General features: G+C 38.4%; 2 protein-coding genes, 1 long non-coding RNA gene and 5 other non-coding genes across 10 annotated transcripts; 1 reads left to right on the top strand and 7 right to left on the bottom strand.

The window, feature by feature from the left end:
- Positions 1-2724: 2724 nt before the first annotated feature.
- Positions 2725-7889, bottom strand: LOC121523229. 3 transcript variants are annotated; one of them, XR_005993038.1, is made up of 9 exons: positions 7812-7889; positions 6904-6975; positions 6356-6376; positions 6125-6175; positions 4750-4812; positions 4474-4517; positions 3695-3753; positions 3403-3445; positions 2725-2927 (listed from the first exon to the last, which is right to left on the bottom strand). It is a non-coding gene; the product is annotated as an uncharacterized LOC121523229 (long non-coding RNA). The 3 variants fall into 3 exon arrangements; XR_005993039.1 differs by having other exon boundaries at positions 6125-6172; XR_005993040.1 differs by having other exon boundaries at positions 7799-7870.
- On the bottom strand, positions 3529-3662 carry LOC121524616. The gene has a single exon (XR_005993152.1). It is a non-coding gene; the product is annotated as a small nucleolar RNA SNORA18 (small nucleolar RNA).
- LOC121524610 lies at positions 4302-4439 on the bottom strand. Its single transcript, XR_005993146.1, has one exon. It is a non-coding gene; the product is annotated as a small nucleolar RNA SNORA8 (small nucleolar RNA).
- LOC121524615 lies at positions 4583-4716 on the bottom strand. Its single transcript, XR_005993151.1, has one exon. It is a non-coding gene; the product is annotated as a small nucleolar RNA SNORA18 (small nucleolar RNA).
- LOC121524608 lies at positions 5947-6084 on the bottom strand. Its single transcript, XR_005993144.1, has one exon. It is a non-coding gene; the product is annotated as a small nucleolar RNA SNORA8 (small nucleolar RNA).
- On the bottom strand, positions 6248-6321 carry LOC121524606. The gene has a single exon (XR_005993142.1). It is a non-coding gene; the product is annotated as a small nucleolar RNA Z40 (small nucleolar RNA).
- A 1648-nt stretch (positions 7890-9537) lies between the features above and the next one.
- On the bottom strand, positions 9538-19524 carry chtopa (chromatin target of PRMT1a). The gene is made up of 6 exons (XM_041808071.1): positions 19232-19524; positions 16965-17054; positions 13903-14053; positions 11463-11637; positions 11024-11170; positions 9538-10392 (listed from the first exon to the last, which is right to left on the bottom strand). The coding sequence occupies exons 2-6, from the start codon at positions 17027-17029 to the stop codon at positions 10190-10192; spliced, it is 741 nt and encodes a 246-aa protein (XP_041664005.1). The 5' UTR covers positions 17030-17054; positions 19232-19524; the 3' UTR covers positions 9538-10189.
- Positions 19525-19569: 45 nt separating this feature from the next.
- On the top strand, positions 19570-24756 carry snapin (SNAP associated protein). Its single transcript, XM_041808073.1, has 4 exons — positions 19570-19728; positions 20067-20113; positions 20246-20364; positions 23475-24756. Exons 1-4 carry the CDS (start codon positions 19613-19615, stop codon positions 23580-23582), a joined length of 390 nt encoding a protein of 129 aa, XP_041664007.1. The 5' UTR covers positions 19570-19612; the 3' UTR covers positions 23583-24756.
- Positions 24757-26026: the final 1270 nt, after the last annotated feature.

The raw sequence follows: 26026 nt of genomic DNA, 5'->3' as shown, positions 1-26026 counted from the left end.
AGGTTTAGAGATACTTTACTTTTTTTGCTCTTCTGCCAAATTGTTTGAGCAAGTGTTTGTGATAGTTAAAGGTGGAAAGAGTTACTTGTTGCGCTTGTACACAATGGCTGCTAGCCAAATGTTTGTTTGGCCTTAGCCAGACCAACACATTTCTTCATCACAGCGCTGAGAGCAACACGGAAAGCTTTCTGCGACAGAAAACAATCTTGTCATTCTTCTGCCACCCTGCTTTGGCATGATTTTATGATAGTTACAGGGAAAAGGTTAGTTGTTGTATACAGCCAATGAGTTGTTGTGTCCCAGCTAATGACTCTAGCAGGCCTGTCATTAGCTGAGACTCAGCCGCAGTGGTGTGACAGAAAAAATGTTCTTGCTCAACTCCTGGTCTGTTACGGCATGGCTTTCTGATCATGCCTGTGAGCTTGTACAGTATTGTCCACCATTAGCTTTTAGCTTGGATGGTGTAGTAAGACCGCTGCAGTTTACTCCAAACTGGACTGCTGCTCCTGTACTTGATTCGGACTAGTGATTTAAAACTCATGCACAATCTCCATTTTTTAATTTTTCCATCATGATCTCCTGTCCCCCTGTCACTCTTTCTCTTTGACTGTTCATGCGTCATTTATGCAGCATCAGCTGCTCTCCTCTCATTCTTGTCTTCTTTCATGCTGCATAGCAATGACACACACAAACGCGACGCTCATGCACACACCTACACTGAAACGCATGCCAACATGTCGGTAGTGTAGACTCAAGGCTTCAATCTGTTGAAGGAAAAAGTTTCAGAATACTGGAGTATAAACACCTGAACTTTATCCTCCTAAAACTCCAGCTGTGTGTCTGTGAGCCAGAGGTGTGCGCTATGTTAAAAAATATTTGGTAAATATTCCCTTGACACTAAATGTTTATGGGGAACAAATAAATGTTTAAATCTCTTCATTTACGTTGATAAGAGAACGCTACTTAAATGTTTGGCGGATCTTTATTTGCAGGAATATGATAAACGTATTTATAGATAATTGACGGATATAAAAAAAAACAATAGGAACACTAAAGTAGAAATTCAGTTTAATTTTACACATATATAGACCCTTACACGTCTGATAATTAGAAATGTTCATGAAACCTGCTTTTATTTTATTTTAGAATAACCAGTTCATTAACTATTAGTGTTTTATTGTTAGTATAAACTTTCTATCATTAAAGAGTTATGTCTGCCAGTGCCAAAAAAACAAACAAACAAAAAAACCCCCAAAACATTTAAGCTCCAGTGACGCTGTCTCTGTCAGTGAAGTATGACACATGTATCTGTAGTGTTTCATATGTATACAGAGAGGAGCGGTAATAACAGGAGAAACAGAGAGAGAACATGTAACTATACATTTAAGTTGGCACAATGAATTTGGCTTACAAAAAATAACAATGACAAAATCACCCTGCCAGTCAGGCATTTCTACAGGCATCCCAGATAGTTGCGGTCAGCCATATACTAGGTTTTAACCTAGTCTTGTTTAAAAATAATTTTCAATAACTCAGCTTTTTTTGTTTTCATATACCAGCTCTGGATCAGTTTTTATTTTGCTTTACAAAAACAAAAGCAGTAAAATGTAGTGCCGGGTCATAAATGATAAACTTAATGAAAAATGAAGAGGAACCCGGGGCTTTTTCTTTCTGCTTGTTTCCACTTTATTGGAAAAATTTTATTTTACACAGTAAGATCATTTGGACTGAACAATATCTCACACATTCATCCACAACCATACAACTCTAAGACAACACCTTCAAGTATATTTCAAAATTATGAGAGCTCTTCCTTTTTCTTCTGCTTGTGTTTATTTTTTAACCCAAGTGTATTTCCTTATATACTTGGAAAAAAAACTAAGGAAATGTGTAATTATTTCTTCTTGGCAATAAATCTTGTACCTTTAGAAAGCCTGCTAATTACCCTTTTAAATTGTGCCACATTTGTGAACATCATGTATTTGTTGAATGGGCAGCAGAGCAGAACATGTGGTTTCCCTCATGAAAAATCTGCTTTATCTTCTGCCTGATTATTTTGCTGTTTCTATTGCCTCATGTTTTTGCTGACAATCAGGTGCTTGATTGGCACTGACTGTCAGCACCTGTGAGCATTGGCCCTGCTACAGTGGTCAGTAGGTGTCTGCTCCAACAGTTGGCATGGCATGCCATGTTTGACTGATCTGGATAGGACCTGTGTTATCAAACATCAAGCTGATGTACCGCAAAAATAAACTGTGGCATTGTTTGGAGTGAACTCTAGTACCATCTTCAAACTGAAAGCCAATTTCCATGTAACAGGGGATATCAGAGAGGAGCCAAAAGTGGGTGTAGCAAAAGGATTTTTTCCTCCCCGTCAGCACTGAAACCATAGGCCATCTTCCACAGATTTCCTAACACCCCACACTGAGGCTCCTGATTGTTAAAAGAACAAACTGTTGAATTGCCTGTCTTGTTCCTTCAGATTTCAACCATCCAATCCAACAAACCAGAGTCAATGTCAGAATAACCTGTTTGGCATGAGCAGATCTGCTGCTCATCCCACAAATGCATGTTCCTTGCAAATGTTGCACCATCTTAATGTAGAGCCCTTTGAGCCCTCAAGAAAAACCTCTATTTTCTTATAATTGGATACAAAAGAAAACAGATTCATAAAATGTCAGAACTAGCCACTTTGATAACTGACAGACCAAAACAAGGGGAAAGTTTACTTTTGAATCTTTTTATTCACATTGGAGCATTCCCAACCTAAAAAACGTGCAAGATTACATTCAAGTATTTCACAACCTTTAATGCAATGCGTCAAATCTGTAAGGTACACAAATTATTTAAATCCCAAGTTTGTGAGTGCAGCTTAAAGGCTGGTATCCAGGTCATCTGTTCACTGATGGACCTGCACAACACCAATCCTATGGAAACAAAACCAAAGTTCAAACTGGATTATTATTTAACACAGATTTGTGACAACACCTTTGTTTACAAGGACACAAAACTGAAACAAAAGCCCCATCAGAATAAAATGAGCCATGTAAACACAGTAATAAGAAGACTCTGATTCATAAAAGGCTATTGAGGGGGTTGGTTTAAGCAGATTGTAATTCCTATCGTCATCCATGTCATCGCCGCTCAGACTTTTCAATGTGTTAAACATTTTAAAAGTTTCTTCACCCTTTTCCATTAGTCAAACAGCAATACTTGTTTTACAATTCCTTATGAAACAAAGGGTCATGTTCCCCGTAGGTCTCCTTCAGCTCAGAGCTGCAGAAGCCCACTGGGATGGATTTAATTTCTGGTCATGTCCACAGCAAATCAGGAAGAGACAGTCCTGAAAGCCTTGGTATATGACCAAATGGGGAATCGACAGAGTAAGGACACTTTACTTACTGAGAGGCTGCAGAGATCAAATGTCTACAGGACAGCAACAGCTCTAAAATAGAGATGACAAAATTATTTTACATTTTATTTGTCATTGTTAACCGTCTACTCCTTTTCAAAAGCTCATGTCTCTCCTGGTGTTCTGCAGTGATATCCCAGCATGCCCATGGTGGTGAACATGTGGGTAAAGCAAGACTACAGATTTACTCTTTGAGGCATTTCCAATGACATGATCCTACAGAGCAAGGTCAGTCAGGACAGACCTCAACATCAGTAAGAACAGGATTCTTTGGAAACTCACCATTTATTCTTAGTGTCTGCTGAAGCTTGAGCTGAGTCAATCTTTACGTCAGTAGAGATCTGGAGAAATAATCACAATAGTACCTTTAAAACATTTGATCATCAAAATGTAAAACAACTACACCCATGTAGATGTGATGTAGAGGAATGACTCCAACAAAATTTGGTGAGCGCTGCAAGTAGTTATGGGTAATTTAGACAGTGTACAGGAGTTTACCTGTTATCAACAGACCTTTGGCTCAATTATACACAACTCTAACTCAAATATCTAAAAATTAAGGCCTGGATTCACAAATTTGAGTCAAGTTTTCCGAAAGTATGGGCTTATAGCTGCCCTGATGAAGTTAAGTCAATTTTGGATGCCAATATAGCAAAAAACAAGATTTAATAGCTTTGATATTAATATGCATCAGTATTGGGTATTGAAATGTGTCTCAGTAGTAAAGCAGTTTGGAAATAAAAAACAATCCTTCCTGAAATTACAGATTATGAACACTTTAGTTTGAATGTGCTGTCAGCAAAAGCACAAAATGTTTTCTAGAAGTGAGTTGGCTTGAGAGATTTTATTCAGACAACGACTCAAAAAAGCATGAATAAGAATGAACAGAGTGTGTTTCAACAAAAATACCAGGACTGAGAGCACATTGAGCTCACAGACCAACGATGCCAGATGTTGACTTCATCTTGCACTGACTTTTGAACAAACCAGCTGACGAACCAGCAGGCTGCAGATACCACACAGTGCTCAGAATAACAACCACTTTAAAGACAGATACTCACCAATCTGAACACCCGTCTGTTTCATCCATCACAGTCGCTGAGACCTAAAGACAAAGATAACCATCAGTAAACGATCAAACCCTGGCTGATATGAGTCAAAAGAAGACTTATTTGTTCTGCAGTGATATCCCAGCATGCCCATTGTGGTGAACACGTGGGTAAAGCGAGACAACAGATTTACTCTTTGAGGCATTTCCAACGACTCAGACCTACAGAGAAAGGTCTGTCGGGACAGGCCTCAACATTCAGGGTGAACAAGACAGACTATTAACTCACCTTCAGTGTGGATCAGGCCATGAAGCCTGGGATCAAGAACAGATCAGTCACCGCAGCAAAGACCTAGAGAAATAAAACAGGACTTGATAAGTTTGCTAATTAACTTCAATTCTGCTGATTCCACCATGGGTTTCTGGATTACTACTTTAAACAAACAGGAATTGCTACAAAGTTTTGGAGCACTTTTCAGAATTTATCTGAGCAGTTGAAGAAAACTGTCCTGAAGCAGCTAAAGAGAGGGATATGAGAGTATGTTAATCCCAGCGCAGGCGGGATTCTCGCAGACAGCGTCTTTTTTCCTCAAGCCGACAGCTGAAGATACATTCTGGTGATGCACAATATGGATGTGCTTTTAGTTTATGTTCCCCTTGAAAGAACTGTTGTATGTTTTTACAACAGTTGTATCTTAAAATGATGTTACGTCAGAGCCTGTGAGACTCAATAGCAGTATTGATAAGCTAAAACGTTATTGATTTTCAGGTATTTTAAATTACAGAACCGGGTTCTTATGGACCTGGGTTTCGATCCCCATCTGTAATCATATCACTGATCAAAAGGAAGAAAGACAGACTGAAAATCACCCAATAAAGATCTGAAAGCATGTATTAAGTAGATTTCTCCCACATGGGCCTGAACTTTGACAAAGGATTGTGGGAATCATGCACAAAATATTAAATACCTAAAAGTCTCACTCCTGTGTGGGAAAATCTTGTATAAATTTGTGAATCAGGATTCATACATTTTTTAACAGACGTTTGCTGTAATGTTAGACAGCAAATGAGTTAATAGGTTGCAGCAGAATGAACAACAAGTCTGGATCAAAAGAGCACCAGTTTGCCTTCTCTACCTCGCTTCACACATAGGAGTCACTCTGATGACCAGTCAGGTCATAACTTTGTCCTTTTCTGCACTACATCATTTTCATCCAGTACATTTCATATTCTTTTTTTTTTTCTTTTAACTGTAATTGTGCAGCTTGGTCAATATCTAAATGTTTTTGTGAATATCTTAGACCTACATTTAAGATGGTCTGTATTTTTTATTTTGCAATTGCAATTTTTTGTTCTTTGCTTTTGTAATGGTGCTGCTCCAAGTACCTTGAAGTGTTATTTCTCATTTTTAATCTTGGCTTGACAAACTTTCATTAAATTGTTTAACTAATCAAAAGTGAGCAATGTGCAAAAGGCTTCAAAATGCAACTGTTTCAACAAAAATACCAGGACTGAGAGCACGTTGAGCTCACAGACCAACGATGCCAGATGTTGACTTCATCTTGCACTGACTTTTGAACAAACCAGCTGATGAACCAGCAGGCTGCAGATACCACACAGTGCTCGTATTTACTATGAATGACAGGAAAAATGTTGATGCTCACATCATGCTGTAACATTGGTGCTTCAACTATCAGGATGGAGAGGAAACCCTGCTGGAGGAAGAGACAGGATCAATGTCAGATTGCGGTATTTCAAAACCACTGAATCGATCAACAGGTTGAGGATGAAGTTCAGAGAGGCAGTTGTCAATCACACTTCAGAGCAGTTGAACATATAAAAGCCAATCATCATTACATCAACATGATGGATTAAATATATAAAACTATACTCACTGAGCTGGTCCCAGGTCAGAACTGGAACAGAAACAACATTTTAAACTCAAACATGAACTTTTAAGAATACATACTGTAAAGTGTCAGTTCTCATCAGTAACACTGCTGCAGAGCATACACAGCAGTGGGTTGCAAGAGAAATAATTGCTCTGTGCACTGTGTGAGATCTGTGATCCACCAACAGGAGCAAAGATCGTACTGTGCACACAAACAAAAACTTCCTACAGAATATTGAATAAAGAAGCATTTTAGTGACACGAAATAAGAGTTGACCCTCCTGCATCCCTAAAAAAAAAAAAGTGCAAAAAGCATGTCCCTAAGGCTAAAAAATACCCTCCAATAAAGAGTGCCATAAAAAAATATGTATCAATGTATCACTGATCATCGAAATTTTGACCTCTTAAATGGCAGTTTGTGTGATGAGAACTTGATCATTTTTCAACCCTCCTGTGTCCCTATGGTTATTTTTCTTTGGGGTAAAAAATAGCCTTAGGGACACAGGAGGGTTAAGTAAAATAAATCTATTCACATGATCAGAAAATACTGACCTCATGTACCGAAGGGGCGGTACAATCTAAGGGTCCACATCTTCATGCCTCTTTCAGCATCAAATTCACGCCCTGCAGAGAGAGAGAGATGCCATTTAAGTTATTTGAATAACTTTTTATGTGCATTTTAAGTCCATTTTCTTCACCCAATTGTATGTTTCAGGCCTCATTGTCACCATTCAGCAACAGGCAGTGCAGAGGTGAAAGCAAAACCTGAAGTACTGTAGCCACGGCTGTTCTGGGATCAGCCCACTGAGCAGGACAGACCCACTGAGAGTCTGCTAGGTGGCACAGATGTGTAAACAAAGTCAGGAAAAGAACTTTGTAACTCTGACATGCTAATTGGCATGTTGTACTCAATTAAAAGTTTTAAAAGGTTAATTTATTTCAAGCCAAAATGATTTCATACTATGTATTAGTTATCGCTGTGAACAGGTGGTATAGTAGACTCCTCTTCTGACATGAACTCTCTTTGTCTTGTACAACGATGCAGCTAACGCCAACAGGCGTTACGGTGCGACGAGTGCCCGTGTAGTTTAACGACTTTTCAAACAACGACGAAATAACAGGCGCCCAAACTAATCCCCTCACTGAACCGGTTTTACCAAGACAGCTACAAATCAGTAAACGTGAACAAGCAGTACTTTCAATAGATTTAGGAGTTACCATAAAGTAAATCATTCAAGAATTAACAACTGTTTGGGAAAACTGGCCTTCTTAGCATCCAACTCGTTAGCAGCTAGGATGGCCAGCACGCTTTAGAAGGACAACGTGGTGTCTAAAAGGTGGACGACATGTTTATAACGTCGATAAACTTCAAATTATAGCATAAGCCATTGATATCGTGAGTTTATTTACATACTGCGACTACTATAAAGCATACAAATGAGTATACTTGCAAAACGCACCCATTGTGCGTCCTGGTCCCACGATCTTCATGCGATAAGGGGAGTCCAGAAAGCGCCGCTGAAGTATTTATAGGGAGCTTTACGTCAGTTGAGAGCGCGTTGCGGCAACCAGTGCCGCATTCCGGCAACTTTGTCAATCGGATAATCGTGGGTTTTGTCTCTGAACAGAATCAAATCACTTTAGCACTGTGTTAATTTCAGCAGCTGTTTTGGTCGTGGTGTTCGTCTTTGAATTGCAACATTCCTTTAGTTTAGTCTCATTTCAACCATCGTTAACCGTTATTGCTTTAGTCCAGTTTTAGTCATTAGAGTGCTTAAAATTTAGTCTTTAATTTTTGTCACATTTATTCTCTTTGAACTTATCAGCTTATTGTAAACTTGAAATAAATGTAAAATACTCATATTGATGCACAATCAACACTTTCGATTTAAAATATACTGATGAAAACAATGATATATCACATCTAGTACAGTTGTTATAGTCTCCTTGATGAAAACTCAACTTGTCATTAGCTTTTATCACCAAAGCTTTATTTGGGAAAACAATAGTCTTACTCTTGTCTTCCTTATGGAAAAAAAAGTAATAGATGAACATTTTTAGTCATAGTTTTAATCAACAAGCATTTCACTGCTGTATTGGATAAACTAAACCAAGTCTTTGCTTAATCATTAACTTTATCAATTCTACAGTTTCTTCACTTTTAGGTTATAAGAAAAACATTCCTTGAAAAAAAAGTAAAATGTTAATATAATTTTTTTTGTTTATTTAGAGCAATTTGGTGTCATTAAGGAGGCCCTTTGAAAACCAGGGCAGAAAATAGTTCAAGCTGAAAACTCACCTCAAGCAGGCCAGAAAAAATCCTGAAAGCATAGGAACTTTCTTGCTGTTATCTTCAAGGCTGGCAGTTGCTTGGCTATTCTGCTTCAAAGCATGAGCGTAATGAGAATTTGTATGGTTACTGAACAGTTCAACTGCAAAAGACTTAACTAAATACATATCAAAAAATGTAACATCAAAAACATTTCTGAAAAAAAAAACAAATATATACATAAAGAAAAACATATATATATCAAAGTACTCAAACCGACTGAAGACAGTCTGAATTCTGAGGTTAGAATTCTGACCAAATTTCTTGGGGCTTTTTTTTTTTGAGAATTTTTTCAAACTATAAGAAAAAAAATTCAAAAATTGGTGGAACTATCAAGGAGTGTTCACCCTCTTTGAAAAGTTGCTAAATATGGCCTTTTTGGCATAAATATAAGAAAGAATCCCAACATCCCCAGCTTCACCAACAGTTTGTCTTCTACCTTTAAAGACATCATCCCTAAAAGGCTTTAAAAAGATGTCCCTTTAAGATCAGAAAATGTTCTATCTGCCCTGTGGAGGAAAGGATGTGAATGAATGGTGGTTTCATTACAAAGACACACCGCCACCTATTGGCACGGCATGGATACCACATTATTTTTCAAAACTATAACAAATCAGTGCACATTGTGGTTGAAAACCAACTGTATTTTCAGTTCATTGTTTTTGTTTAAACATGGATTGAAGCAGTGGGGGGAGGGGACAAATATGAGATCTTTTCATGATGCTCTGAAATCCAGGAGCAGCTCCTACTTCTTGTTTGACCTCTTCAATCCAACAAATCCCTCTCATATAAACGTTTCCATGTTTAACCCATTTTATGTGGTAAACTCACAAAATAAACTGACACAGTTTGGGAAATCCTTGTTTCCATTTTAATTAAAACCTATTCCACTTGCTTCAGGTAATTTTATACAAACGCTCTTGGGTACAAGGTAAGAGCGGCAGCACTCCACCAGAGAGCACTGACAGGATGGAGATATAGGGGAAAAGAACAGAGTACATTTTTTTAAATACAAAAAAGACATGGGTTCCTGGCTTTTCCTACATTCTTTTCTTAACATGAATTTAGAAAAATTCCATTGTAAATGTTTTCAAGATAAACCAACAAATGACTCCACAAACGCTAAGATCTATTAAAAATAAAAAAATTAAAATTAATTCAAATTCAGTGAACAGAACATCTTCTGGGTCATTTATAAGCCATTGCAGATTTCTGTTTAAAGTTTTACAACTCGAGTACAAAAGAATAGAACAAAAAGAGGATGTTTTTAGAGACGGCAGGGTTATATTTGATTAAAACATCCGTTAACGAAGGTTTAAAAGACTTTTCAGGAGCAGGTTGATGCAGACAGTCATGGTCGATCTTAATCTCAACTCCCTGCTGGGTTTTCTTCTCTGCCGTCTAAAATATGAACACAATCACGTCTCAGAACATCTCTTCTTGTGTATTTCACACTTCCTTTTGTGTGTTTTGAGTTCAGTTGTGCAGTTTTATTTGTGCGCTTCTATGTCACTCCATGCTGTCAGGGTCCGCCTGAGCCATGTAGGCGTCTAGCTCGGCATCCAGGTGACCTTTGGTCTTTGACATGTAGGCATCCAGCTGGTTGTCCAGTTGTTCACGGGTAACAGTAGGTCGGTTAAGACCTCGGCCTCGTCCACGGCCGCGACCACCTCGACCAGCAAAGCCACCACGACCACGCAGCCCGCCACGACCTAAAAACCAAAAACACATGATTGATGTAGCTTATGTCTCTGTCCCACTTCTCTATGTGTTGCAGTGCAAGGACAAAATGTTCAAAATCCAGCTATTTCTTGGTATTTTTTCTTTCTTAAAAATACAATCTGGATCATGTGTGTGGGTGGCCTGGGTTTAAGTCTGACCTGTGGCTACTTTCCCACATCATTTCCCACTCTCCCAATAAAATGATAAAAAGCCTAATCATAAATCTTGCAGAAAAAAAGATACAATGTAATATTTCAAAAGTGATGCATGTAGATTTGTTGGAGCGTCAGCATTTTTTGATGCCAAGGTAGGAGAAGAATGAATCCATTCAAATTTACAAGCACAGTACCTTAACATTAAATTGTTAATGTCTCAGAACAGAAACAATGCTGTACTTGACTTTTTTATTTTACGTGGACAGAATCGTAGTTTAAATATCTGGTATTATACATAAAATAAAATCCAGAAAGAGTAATTTTTTTTTTTTTTGCATAAACTAAGAAACTGAGTTGTGAACCCACACTTGATGATTTTAGGTCTGACTTTGAACCCAATTTGCTTTCTCTAATGAAGAGCTGCCACTTTCTATTGAATAGAGGAAAAAAGGCACCATCTCCTCACCTCTAGCAACTCCTCCTCGTGCCCCCCCTCTCGACAGAGCTCCTCCTCTGCCTGCCGGGCCTCCACGGTTGCGACCTCCTCTACGCATCTGTAGACGACCAGCAGAGCCACGGCCTCGCATTGGACCCCCCATGTTCATACGCTTTCCTGGCAGGCACAAAAAAACAAGACTGTCAATCAAGAAAAAAGGTAAGAAAAAGTATGAAACAAATCATGTTCAGCGTTTTTAAAAGGTATAATTTGTAGAAATTTCTTTTAAAAAGTGCAATGGTTTCAAGTTTTAACATATGAACAAAATATGACAAAACTTTCAAAATAAACAAAATGTTGATTCCCTCTGCTCCTCATTGACTCAAGTAATGCTTGTCAAGTCCAGGCATTTTTTAACTTCAGTGATTTTAAAGATAGCAGGGAAGATGTTGAGAGTGAAAACACCAACCTCTCAGAGATAGAGCTCCTCTCATGGCTCCTCCTCTCGCTCGTCCTCGGAGGCCTCCTCTTGGCATCCCTCTCATTCCTCCTCGTCCTCCTGGCGCTCCTCCTCTCATCAGGGCTCCGATTGGTCGGCCCAGCCTCGCCTGGATATTGCTTTTCCCCAGCCGCTGCTTCAAGCTCTGATAGACGTTATTCATGGATTAAATTATAATGAAATAAAATTAAACATACATGGACAGGTCAGCCTACAGTTGGGGATAAGCCTGTTTATATTTCTGTGTTGAATCTAGTGACCTACGGCGTTGTTAGCACTACATTCTTATGGGTTAGTGGGCCCATGTCGCTCTGCACTAGTCCACCCAAATGCTACTCAGCAGTGTATTATTAGTGGTATGTGCTGATCCTGCCACCACACTTTCTACTGTCAGTATACAGGAAACCATGGGGACTAAAACTGAGTGTATTGTGTTAGGGTTTAAGCTGCTGCTAAGAATGAACGGGGTGAATTAGCCACGAGCTAAGAGGCCTGTGGTACCTCTTCAACAGCTCTTTTCCTTCATGTTGTCATAAAAATGCTTTTAAAAGGACACACTGATATACTATTACAACAATAAATCTTGTGGTATTGAAATGATATCTCAATTCAAGACATGTTTCAAGGGTGCCGTGATGCATTTTTATGGCTGAGTCATTTCAAAGCGTCTGTTCCCATTTGAGAGACTGTTTCCTGTTTTCTCCCATTTTTATTGTTGCTTTAAAGAAATAAAAGACCCAAAACATTACCCAGTGAAGAGTCCCCTGCGAGCAGTGTTGGCAGGTATTTTAAATTTTGTCAAAGTCTTTGTATTTGAGTTTTAGTCACATTTTAGTCTAACCTCTATAGTTTTAGTCAAGTTTTACTGGAACAAAAAATTTCAGTCCAGTTAGCCAAATACTTTCTTCGAGCTAACTCATTCAGCCTTATTGTAAAATGAATGTGAATGTAAGACACCTCTGACAGTTACTTCTAAACGAAGTGCCTTACTTCTTCAATTATAACATTTAAGTCTACTTTTAGTCTCTGAGACAAAAATGAAACTTAGTTTTTGTCAATATTTAATCACCAATGATCTATTTTTAGCTAATGTCAGTTCATTTTTCTCATGAAAAAAGGTAGTAACAAAAAATTTGTAGTCATAAATTTAGTCAATAAAATCAATACTGCTTCGGGGCCAAAAGACCAGTCCTTATTACTGAGCTGAGACAAATAAGCCTGATCTCTGAGAAGAGCTGCAGTACCCATCACTCCGACTCTGAGTGGGGCTGGATCTTGTCAGTTAACAGGGTGGTCTTAAGTCCAGTACGCATTGCCTCTATACACGCAATTTAATCTAGATGAAGACATCCCAGACCACCTCTGTCTGCAGTCTGAGCTATCAGATATGAAACCATTCTAATACACATTGAGGTTTGTCCTCAGAAAGCATTAACGATTACCACTTGGTATCTGAATGCCTGAATTGATATAAATCCCAGTTAATGCAGTGTGTAAGCAGCGTGTACACATGTAATATAAAAACTTTCGTCTAAATTCAGAAACAATTCTTGTCTATAACTTCACTAATTTGATGTAATCCAAACAAAGAACAGTCAGAGAAAGTAGCAGTTAAAATTCCTGACGATTCAGACGTTACTTTAAGGTTTTTTTTCTTTGAAGCCTCCTCCATCACATGGAAGTCGTTTAGTTCTGTCTCCTCAAGACTGAACAAATCAATGTCTGCAGTCAGGTTTGTTTAGATCAAGTCTGTACTATAACTGCAAAACTGTAAACTCCTCAGATTTTTACCCACTTGCCATGTCTAAAGATCATATACACGAGCTCTCATACCTTCAACACCTCTAAATAAATTCAGGGCCTGATTCACCAAAGGATCATGAGGCTTGGGAACCTACTAAACCTCACAAATCATTAAAAAACACCGTGTAAGAGATAACGGCTGACAGAAAGTTAGTTTACGGTCAGTACCAAACAGATGCCTTCTCCAATCCTTTACATCTTTAGTCAGCAGAAGATAAGGTGTCTTACAGAGACAAGATAACAGTGATAGTCTGAGGTACGCTCAGTGGGTCAAACACCTAACTACACAGTCAGAGTTACCTTGGTTTGACATCTTTGTAGAACTTATGAAGAAACCGAGAGTCTATACTAAAGAAAAGCTCAAGCTATACAAATTTCTGTACATACATACATATTAGTGCTTTGTGCTTATATTCATAACAGTAAGATTTACTGAGGTTAGTTACATGTTTTTATATCATCATCATAATCATTTTTAATATCACCTTAAGACAACACAGATTGTTGGACTTTTAGCAACTGTGATTCATCCTTGGTGAATCAAGCCAGCTCGTATCATTTCTAAAAAGATCTGGTGACACTGACCCCGCCTGACCTTTGACCTCACCTGCTTGTGGTTCAGAGCGGCCTGCACTGACGGCCGGTTCTCCATCTGCTGGGCCAGCCGACGGTTACGGGCACTGGCCAGGTGCTGCTGCTGCATGGTGGCTCGAATGCTTACCGCGGTGGGTTGCTTGTTCTTCAGCATGTTAGTGAAGCTTTAGAGGTGGGAGGGGGGAGAGAGAGGGAGAGGGGACATACAGAGGAGGAGGAGGAGGAGGAAGCAGGTTCCACATCAAGTCATTTCTCATATTATGGCTGCGGCCACGCTTGTCATTTCAGACCTACTGGTTGGCACTCATTTTCTCTCTCAATCATATCACAGTTGATTCAAACTTGAATTAAGAGTGTGATTTCAAACAAGCACAAGAAGAAAATAAAGAAAATAAAGAGTGGAGAGAGAGAGAGAGCTTATCCCGAGGTCAGACTACACGCAATGAGCATGATTACAGCAAGATCCAGCAAATGTAGGGTTTCAAAATCATACAGCAGGGGTGTACCTACTGTAAATTTTCTTTTGGCTGAAACTGATGCTTTTTTTGCTTGCTTGCTTCTTTTAGTGCAACACTACCACAATGCAAACATTTCCTCATGTTTGACCAAAAAGAGAAAAGATCAAAGTTTGTCCAACAGGTCTCTTCACTGAATCTGCAGTCAGTAATTTTAAACACCAGCATAAAACTGGCACAACACAACATATTTACACAAGCAAATAGGTGTTAATGCCAACATTATTTGCTGATGGCTTATGTAGGTCAAACAGGCCAATATTGACTGCTGATGTTAAACAGATTAATCTGTGCAACTCTACCAAGTAGTAGTAGTAGCCATAAATGGAGCTTCTAGCTACAAACTTTCATGCACATTGTCAATTTTCACTAAGGAAAACCTAAAAATAAAAAAATGAAATACTGCAAAACAATTTTTCTACTGTGAGGAGGTGGAAACATATTGATGAAAAGAAAGTGCCAATTGAGCAGTGCAAACACATTTAGCAAACAAAAGTTGACATCTCTGGATTACCATGCACATGTAAACATCCAAGGATGTTACTAGAACTCTTCCAAGAGCACACAGGTTTAGAGGAAGTTGTTTTAAACTCTCTAATCTACTAATAAATTTTACCTTCTGAAGAGATACCTCACTACTTTCACAGTCAGCAGTGGATAAATTGTAGCGGACGTGGTTGTCAACGAAGTTATCCTTCAGCTCCATTATCAGACCAGAAACTGGCCAAGCCAGCTATATAGCGTAAAATAAGGTCTGAGTTTTTGGTGTTTTAAAAAAAACACAAAATAATCTAGCATCTTTGCTTTTGGTCTTGCTAGCAGCAGATAGACTTTGCCATTCATGTTTATTTTGACTTCAAGTGCGTGCTGCATCATGCCACTTAGCTGCCACCTGTTGGCTGTTTTGTTAAGTACAACGTAGGAGATGTGCACTTAAAGACCCTGTAAAGTGAAATCCAAAGTTTTTGTCTTAACACTCTAGAAATGTTGGAATATGGTTTCTGTAAACATGTGAAAACTCTGAGATCTACATGAGACTGAATTCTAGATTTAGGCCATTTCATCTCTTTCCTGGCTTGGTTTCATGTGGGTGGGGCCAATATGTGGGCTCACGATGTCATGAGCCCACAGTACAGAATGACCCTGTCCCTCTAACACTACAATACTATGGAAGGAAGCAGTCACCTGGAGCAGGGACTTCTGGTTCATTTTGTGCAAAGGAATTCAGTCTTGTACTCTTGTACCGTTCTATAATGTTCATGTTTCATTGCAAAGTTATAGTTATGCATGTTTTGTTTATTGGTTCATGTTCTTAGGGAAAATATTTTTCCAAGTATGACACCACGAGTGAGGGTGTTAATGCTGCAGACTACCCGTGTCCTGAATGGGCGTGGTTGCAGCTCATTCAACAGACAGGCCCACACCATCGTGGAGCAGATTTTACTGCCTCATTTAACCTGGGGGTTCATAACACAGTGATGTATCATACAACAAACCTAAATACAGATTTATTTTTACTTTACAGGGTCTTTAAAAACCGATTCTATGGCACTTGCGGCCATATCAATTCTGTAATATCAACACCGATGTAAATTTCTGCAAGGATTATCTTTCCAAGCGTCATCTAGCTCTACCCATTCTGTCCCACATCATCACGTTGGTTATGATGACATTCCAGATGCTACAGCATAGCCTGTCATATCTGTCGGTCATATAAAGGTACAAATGTATGGCTCTTTCATCACCTAATCTGACACAGCAACCATGGTGACATAAAAAAAAGATTGGTGAAGTCTGACCTCGGCATTAGGAGAGAATGAGAGGGAGAAAGTGCCAGAAGAGGAGCACAGTTTGCCACTTACAGGCCTCCAGCTGCTTGGCCAGGTGTCGTCACGCTGCAGCAGCAGAGGCCTCGGACATGAGGAGTGTTGGCCACTCAGCCTCTTACAGCATGGACCGTGACATGTGGTTTAACCACTGAGTAAAGGGGAGATGAGAGGGGGGAGGGGAGATCGTTGTCACGTCCAAACTAGGACTGAGTACCTTTGAGCAGAGAGAGAGAGAAAGAAGAAGAGGAAGAAAAAGGAGCATGTGCTTCACTTCCATTGGTTTGAGAGAGAAAAGCAAAGAGGCACAAAGAAGCCTCATCTCCCTGGTTTATTTTTTCCTCTCTCCTGCAAAGGTGAACAATGGATGTCATAACAGGGAGTAAGAGTGCCAGGCCTTTATAGGACAGTGGTCTGGTCCAGTATAGGCTTACCAAAGCTTACCAAGTGTGACCACTACCCTCTCCCCTTGTCTACATGTGTGCACTGCTCATACAAGACACCCAACACAGGAAAACATCCTCCATACAACTTTAAAACGATATTTAACCACAGACAGTTGGTGAGAATGGGCGTTGTTGAGTGAGCAGTGCACACACTGAGCACAGCATCCATGTCAGGTCCGGTCCCCAACAGAAGCCTTCCGTAGGGAGCACCTGAACCTTCACAAGCCAAGGCTGGCCCTTTCATCATCATCTGGTGTCTAACTGCTGACAGCGTGCGTGGCGCCTCACCGCTCATTCAGGGACACCTTGGTGGTGCTTTTCAGGACAACTTTTTGGGAGGAGGCTGCACTCATTTTGACAGACTTCGTTTGCCGGCTCCTGGAATGAGATGGGACAGAAAATAAAGCAAGAATATTTTTAAAAGTGAGCAAAACCAAGCATAAAGAAAATACAAATGTTGTCAGAGTGGTTGTTTATGGTAAATACAAGCAATTCTTTTATTCTATTTCAGACAAGTTCTTCCCATCTTATGCACAGACATAATTTGAGTATGCCAACACAGGATTGCTAAATAGAATTATGAATTCTTTACTGCATCACCATGTGAACCCAATTTAATCCCATTAAAATATTATGTCATTTAAAGTAAACAAAACATATATGCCCCATTATTACAGAAGGTATGTTGGCTGAAACAGAGCAGAAACAACTATTCAAGTCCAAAATAGGGGGAAAAGGACAAGATTGAATAATGATTATGAAACAGTCCAGAAAAGGTAGCCTACACAATGGTAACAATAGAGTAGCCCTTAACACTGTGCCTTGGCTTGCTTTTTTGAAGGACAGTAACAGTTTGATTTTTTTCAATTATGAATTTTTGGATTAACCCCCTCCCCATACAACCACCCATACATATAGGTGCTCTGGTCTGATCAGAAAACAGGATAAAAAAGAATACAAATGTTTAGTACTTTAAATGTTTGCGGTTTTAAAGTCAACATGTTTTAACACAATTGTCCATAGTTAAGTTCCTAATTTCAAAGTAGTCAGGGGCCTTAATTTTAAGTAATTACAAACAACATTTGCAACACTTAGAGGACAATGTACACCAGCACTGCACAATTAATCTCAGTAGTGACACCAGGCTGTGCAATAAGGTTATTACAGAGGGCTGCAATTATTTTTGTATTAAGTTGTACATAAAATGTTTACCAAAGTGTCTTTAGAAAGGCATGTAAGTTTACAATAGTGCCACTATTGCACTTAATAGAAGTACCTTTATTTTCAAAAATAGGAAAAAAACATCTTTTGGGGGGAAATATAAAGTTAATTTGAAAGCAGTACCAAAAGCTTCAGATTTTGTATTTTATTAGGCTACTTAATATTAGTATGTTTTGAGATGAGAAACAAACACTTCAAATCTATCTTTGTTCTCTGAATTTTCCTTGATAACTGAAGACACAAGTAGTAGTAATCATAACCGTCAATATTGTCTTTGCTTCAACTGTGTGACTTTGGTCCATAATACCCCCAACAGTGATTGTAGGCTCTTGTATCTAATCAAAATCATACTGTGTCTGTCAGAAGTAGAAAAAAATATGACTTTACAAACAGTTTACCCAAAGTACTGAGTAGCTACTTATATATCAAAGGGGATTTCACAGTGAACTGTGACTTATTTCTGTGCAATAACTACAAGAGAATATAGATCTTTAACCAGACTGTTTATTAAATGGTGTTATCCAACTTAAGTATATGGCAACGGCTGTTTTGGGAGGAAATAGGGGATTATTGTCCCACTGTGTGCCATGTGTTGTGAAAGCCAAATGACAATTTGTTGTTGGGAGAACACTAGGCCTTACTTGTTTTGTCTTCAGTGGTTACTTTATTTACCCAGTACTTGATGCTTTGAAAATGTAATGAAGTACAATACTTCCCCAAAAATATTTTTCAGTGAACGGCCCACTCTAGTATCTTCTGTGTGGGTGCATCTGACAGTGATTCTAGTGTTTAGGGTTTCAGGTAACATATCATGTACATAAAGTGTGTGTATATATGTGCATGTGTGTATATATATATATATATATAAAATTCATATAAAGTACAAATTGTCTTTGAGTCATTCATGGACCAAACAAACCAACAAATGAAGTGGAATTAATCACCGGATGGTGGCACAGGTGGCAGCTGTGTGGTCATATATCATTAGTGTCAGTATCTGTGATTATTTCTGCCGTTAAAGAAGCAGATTTACATTTTAAACTTGTCCCTCCATCAACAACATAATATGAAATAAATCTTTATTGTCTGGGGTGGAGATCGACACTATTTACTTGTTAACATGCCTGTTTTTAAGGCCAGTATTCTGGTTTTAACCGGTTAAACCTAAACGACAGAAACTAGTTAGCCCACCATAGCTGAGCAGAGGTAGCCGAATAATCACTAGGCCGATTATCCGTGTCGAATGTGTTGAAACAAAATTAATTTGTTGCTACTGATTGAAATAAACTTCGAAAACCATGAGACGTTTAACACGACTATTTTCTTTTACTCACAGTAACTGTTGTGTCGGTCAGAAACGCCTCGCAGCCAAGATTAGCCTTCAGAGCTAGCGCTTCTTAGCACGGTGTCGGCTGTCCGTTTCTTCTTCTTTTCAGGAAAAACGTGTTGTATACAAAGCTTACTTCTTGATAAAGCACTGGTTAAATTAAAATTCTATTGTAATTGCTATTTTTCAGGAAAAAAATGAATGTCTTCAGCAGCAGAGACAGGGGTATCGTCTCTCCAAAATGGTGCTACTGCTGAACAGAATTCCTCCCGAGAAGAAAATGGAGAGGTTCTCATGACGCTGGGCGTCACTGAGATATCTCTCATGACGCTGTACGTCAACGCATCGACGTCACATCCTGTTTCGGCTGTGTTTATGCTCTGGTAAGATGGCGTCAGCGGCGTTAGTGGAGTCTTCTGCAGGTAAAGATGCTATCGCCGAGGGGCTGCTCGACCTTCTGAAACCAGCAATACAACAGCTCGACCTGCATGTACACTCCGTCAGGTAAATATGGGTGATGTTAGTTATTTATTGATCTTTTGTGTCATATTTTACTGTCAACCGAGCTAACAGGCTAACTTTGCTAACTGCTTGACAGTCCCGTGACTCCTTCATTGAAGTCATGAGCTGTCATTGTTCCTCTAAATGTCTCAAGATAGAATGAATTCATTTGTTTGCATTATATGACTGTTATGTCATTGTTGATTTCATTATAAATTTTACTAGTTTTGTGTTGACAGATGTCTTTTTTGTTTATTGTTGAAATGTAAACACTCAATTTGTCCTGCTTCTGAACATGCTTCAGTTCTTTCTAATGATGATATTTTTAATGTTTTTTTTAGAGAAAGCCAGGTAGAATTAAGAGAACACATAGACAATCTTGCAACAGGTAAAATTCCTTGGCTTTATTTACTTACATTGCCCCCCACCCTTTTCTTTTTCGTTCTTTTTTAATAATGATGTGAAATGTCTTTGTTAACTGGTTTGGTCGTGTTTTTCTGGCATTCTTGATTCTCTGCAGAATTATGCAGGATAAATGAGCACCAGAAGGTGGCTTTAGATTTGGACCCATATGTAAAGAAGCTGCTGAATGCCAGACGGAGAGTGGTACTGGTCAACAACATACTGCAGAATGCACAGGTCAGTGATAAGGAAGAGCTTATAAAGCTGCTCCAGTTGATATGATTAAAAATACCTAGAAAAGTACATTCAGTAAGTGCAGCTTTGACTTATACTAAACCTGCAGTCATCCTCAATTGTAAGGCCTTTTGGTAATTTTTTGTTTTCGTAGCTTTCAAACTAGGAATGCACTGATGCATCAGCTAAATATTGGCATTGACTGATACTGTCCCTTTGGCAAACACAGGTTATCTGCAAATAATTTGGGCATTAGTGATGAGTACCAAATTCTGCAGAAAGATCTTAGGGGGGCTCATGGCTTTGTCTGCTCTGAGCCTGCCAAAATTAGATTTGCAAATATTGACTTAAACCATGATAAAGCAGTTATTAAGAAGTTTTACACAAAGGTCTTTTGATAAGAAAATCATGCAAAGGCCTTTTTAGGGTTTTATCAGTGACACATTTAAAATCTATGTTGTTTGTTGACAGTTTGTGTTGTCACTTTTTTTGTCTCTTGGGTCCTGTGGGGGCTCTGCTTTTCTTGGGTACATGTAGGGGCTCCAAAGAAAATGGTTGGGAATACTGCTCTAGTGGCATATTTTAAAGATATTTCTGTGAATTATTTAGGCCTACATTACCAAGATGACTTTTATTTACACACCATCTTTAATTTTTTAATTGACACACTTGAGTTTGCTACAGCATCAGAGTGCAAAAATAATTGATGGGGCTGATCTTTTTATTCTGTTTGTGAAAATTCTCTCTTTTTGATGATCTGGATAATCTGGTTTATAAACAAGGCAGACAAGGCAGGAACTTTAAGCACATCCTCCTGTCTTTTCTGTTCGTTTCTTGAATTAATCAGTCTCCTTATGAAACATTTTTGAATATGTAAGAGCAGACAGAGCTATCTCAGGAGCAGCAGCATTGTCTCTGTGGATTGATGAATTAGAAGGAAAACTGTTTTTTCTTTTAACTTTTTTTTTTAACTTTAACCTGGTAGAGAATTTAGTCCCTCTTCTTTTAGATGTTGTTAATGTTACCGTCTCTATCCCATCAACAGACAACAGACATCAATCTGTCCTGCAGCTGGTTGTTAAATAGCATTCATAATGTGTTTAATTAGTTTAATTGCAGGGCTGTATCTTTTTGGTTGAGGGGGCCAGACCCTGATTTGTGCCGGTGGAAAATGAAGTTTGTGTGCACACAACATATCATAAGAATTTTTAAGGGTGCACCACCAAACCAAAGTGTTATAAAATGAGTAGTCTATTACAGTACACATTCTAATACATTGACTTATATACACACTCAGTGAGATGGTATTTTCATCCAAAAACAAGCTTGCACAGACACCAAAGACAGGCTTTATTTGATCAGTTTTTTTCATCAACTTCTCCCACAGCACACAAGTGTGCTGCAGCTCAGTGGTTAAAAATCCTGAATGTAAGAATATAACTACGCATGGAAAAGAACAACCCAGATTTCAAGCCCTGTGATTGTTCTGGATTATGTCAGTAACAATCAACTGCTGATCAGTATTTATTAACTCCACCTCCATTATAATATGCACAGATTCAGTAGCCATGGTTTTGTTTACACAAGCAGTAAAACAAGGAGGTTGGACTAAGAACTTGCATAAAATTTGCACTGCAGAGTAGTGACACACCGCCACACAAATCAGTGAAGATCACTACGGTATAGCTACAGTGCAGACTTGATGCAGAAATATAAACCATGCTTTAGCAGTCCCTGCTAATCTTTTCCAGCAACTCTCTCAAATACCAAAAGTATTTTTGTACTTAAATTTAACAGATTGGCATAAATATTGCAAGTAGGTATTAGTTTAATAGAAAACTTTGTTTTGTATAACTTAATGGAAATGAAATGAAAAGAGTGGTTCATGCACCTGAATTCTCCATAAATTCAACTATTTGCTTCAATCATATATTTGCCCTATCCAAGTGTGATGAAGCTTTTATTCACTGGGGGGAAAAGGAACTGAGACAATCGAACACTTGTATATAAATAATCATTTTGCATCCTTTGTGGAGCTGAAGGAAATGTACTCCCTTCCACAAGCCCATTTTTTTCAGTACTTTCCACTTAGACATTTTGTTAAGGGTAGTGTAAATGATTTTGAAAGCTTACCTAACAAACATTTTTTTATGAATTAATGAAGTTACCAGCTGATTCAAAACATCTCATGTCAAAATTTGTTTTAATGTTCTCTAAAGCAAACCGAGGTTCATCTGGTCATATCAAAGCCGCCTGGGAGGCTGAGCTCAGAGTGGAGTTTTCTGTGGATGTTTGGAGGGAGGGGATGGAAAAATCCATTAAGGCTCAATCAATGCAAGGTTGCAACTGATAAAGAAAAGATGGGCAAAATGTATCCTAATATTTCTGGCATTTGTGATAGATGGAACTTTGGGAAGGATACCATGAGTCATACTTTCTGGTCATGCTCAAAGATCGTCGCTTTTTGGCAGGACATCTTCAATTGGTATTGCAAATTACAATATAATGATTAAAACAGATGCACTGATTGCCTTGTTTGGTTGTCTTATGTGTTATTTTGTTTTTTTTTGTGGGGATACTGTGTCTGTTAGTATTTTAATGTTTAATTGTCTTGTATTGAGTTTGTGCAAAAAATTGCAAGTAGTCTCGCTCAGTTCAGTAAGGTACACTATTTTTTTTCATTAGCACTATCAAAAATAAGGTAAAGAATCCAAATAATTTATATGACCTACTTTTTTGGCACCCTTCTGTTAGGTTACGAAGCAGACTTATCTGAAAATAAAGGGTGGAGCTGGACTTAGTGCAGTCTATTTATTGATCAAATGAGTCCTTTGCAACTGTGACAGTAATGGATCAATAGAAATGCATATTTAAACAGATGTAACATCTTGTGGATTTTGATTGTGATTTCAATTCTATTTTAGTTTTTTGCAAATAATACCAGCCCATATCACTGCCACTCTGTCATGTTCATGGTGGAAGAAAGCATCACAGGGGCTTCAATGGACTATTACAACCAGAGCCACTCACCCTTATGTTTCTGAAACTATTACACTTATTACTACAATAAAAACTCAGCAAGTTTTCCGTAACGTAAGTATTTGTCTCTCCAGGAACGTCTGAGAAGACTAAACCACAATGTAGCAAAGGAGACAGCACGGAGGAAGACCATGCTGGAGGCATCTGGAGTGTTCACCACCCGCTCCCCGAGTAAACCCTGATCCTCCTCTTTCTCGCTGTCATCCTCCTCCAGCTCCATGCAGCATTAACCGTGAACTGTCCTGACCTGTAGGGACTCATCAGTACAGGAAACTGAAACACAATGAGGAGGATAAATCTTCCTCTAACATTCATCTGTCAATTTTTCAAATTGAACGCTGACACCCTGCACCGCTTTGTCAAAATAAAAAGTCTGTTTGCTGCTGAGCACCATGCAGCTGCACAAGTCTAACCCTGCAGAAAAATACGACATGGGACATTCATGAAAAATTTGATTACAACAATTTAAATACATTGCTTCTAGAAATAGGATCAATAATTGTAACCATGCGTAAAATGTTCATCATTTATCATCAGTCAGTTGGCAGAATCAATGGCAGCACTTGCAGTGAGTAATCACATTGATAAGAGTAATTGATCAATGTTTGCACCTTAATCTGTTGTTTTCTTTTGTTAATGGCTGTTCATAAATATGATCTGAATATTTCTTTAAGAAATGAAACTCAAAATGGCTGTTTCTCTATGTCACTAAGCATTAGACTGACATTAGACTAGACTGTTCACTCTCACACCAAAAACAACTACAGTGTTATTCAGCACACTCAAAGGAAGATTAAGATTAGTTAAGGCGATGCATCCACCTAGAGTCTAAAAGTCTAATATGTAACAGTTTACAGAATATGTTTGTAATATATGTGTTACTACACTGATGCAGGTGTTGTAATCAGCCATTTAGGGTTGTCTCAATATCAGAATTTCACATTTTAATAGGATTTTTGTAAAAATCAAAAAATATCAATACCTATTAGAGGCCATGGCAACAAAAATAAAAGGCATCCATTGTTGGTTAATTTTTGTTTCTTATAACAGTTTCCATAATAAAACTTAATTCTTATTTTTTGTTCCACTTCCCATGTTTCAGGCCATGTTTATGGGTGTAGCTGTAAAACTCTGCTATTATAAATGAGTTGTGGCAAAATCAACACAAAGTAAAATGTATAGAAAAGTAGTCTCCATAATTATGTATCAGAAAACTGCCTGCATAATAAGTGTGATGTCAGTTTTTATATGATATGTATTCATATTGTTCCCCTGTGACCTCTTGTATTATATTCTGTTCACTTATATTTATTGATTTATTATAGTTTCTGCTGTTCCACACAGCCTGCCAATTTAGCATGTTGTCCTGTTGATATTCCTACGCCCTTCACACAGTACACATTTCTCCTTTACATACTTTTGTATGCATTTTCATTTGTGAAAAAATACTGGCTCATTTTGAATTTGATGGCAACAACATATCTTGAAAAAGTAGGGAGTATGGATGGGGTGACAAAAGGTTGAAAAAGTTAGGGGCATTAATAAAAAACAGCTGGAGGAGCATTTTAAAACTAATTTGAATAGTTGGAAACAGATCAGTAACATGACTGAGTATGAAAGGAGTATTTTAGAGAGACAGAGTCTGAGAAATAAAAATGGGCAGAGGTTCACCAGTCTGCGCAAACTGCGTCTAAAATTTGTAGTACAATTTCAGAAAAATGTTTCTCAGTGTAAAATGCACAGACTTTGAATATCCTTGAATACCCCATGACTGTTGGTTGTACCATCCACAAATGTACGTTAAAGTTGTATCATGCAAAGAAGAAGCCATGTGTGAATACGATCAAAAACATTGCTGTCTTCTCTGGGCCAAACCTTATTTAAAATGGACTGAGGCAAAATGGAAAACTGTTCTGTGATCAGATGAATCACATCTTTAAATTCTTTTTGGAAACCATGCAGACTGTGTCCTGTGGACTAAAGAGGACAGAGACCATCCAATTTGTTATCGGCACACAGTTTGAAAGCCCGTATCTCTGGTGGTATGGGGTTGCATAAATGCCTATGGTGTGGGCAGATAACACATCTGGAAAGAAGCTATAATTGCTAAGGCGTTGCCACACAATGGTAAACATGGCCCTGTCCCTACTTTATCAAACGTGTGGCCTCCATCAAATTCATAATGAGCTACTATTTTTTGTGAAATGTTTAAATGTCTCAGTTTCAATATGTTTATGAGATTTGAAAATCATTGAATTGTTTTCATTCACATTTTTACACAGCGCCCCAACTTTTGGGTTGGACTTCATGTAATTTGAATTCAATTCTAAAAAAATAAAAATAAATAAACAATTTTAGGTATCACCTAAAATTTTCCAGAAGATCTGTTTGAAAAAACCTCAAACATTTCGTTCGTTTATAACTTACGAATAATACAATTAATCATACCATTTACTTTTAATTGGAAATGAGGATTCGGAGTCAAGAAAAGGTCTAGAAAAAACCCACGGAGCTAAAAGTGTTAAAAGTGTGGAGTGTATCTCAAATAACAGTTGCAGCTCGTGCCTCTGTGGAGGTGGCGGGAGGAGGGGGGGGGGGGTTAATCTCAGCGGCGCCACCTTAAAAA

Source organism: Cheilinus undulatus, linkage group 16 (genome assembly GCF_018320785.1).
Source record: "Cheilinus undulatus linkage group 16, ASM1832078v1, whole genome shotgun sequence".
Classification (NCBI taxonomy): Eukaryota; Metazoa; Chordata; class Actinopteri; order Labriformes; family Labridae; genus Cheilinus; species Cheilinus undulatus.
Note: the sequence above shows the minus strand (reverse complement) of the source record. Positions and strands in the feature narration are given on the sequence as shown.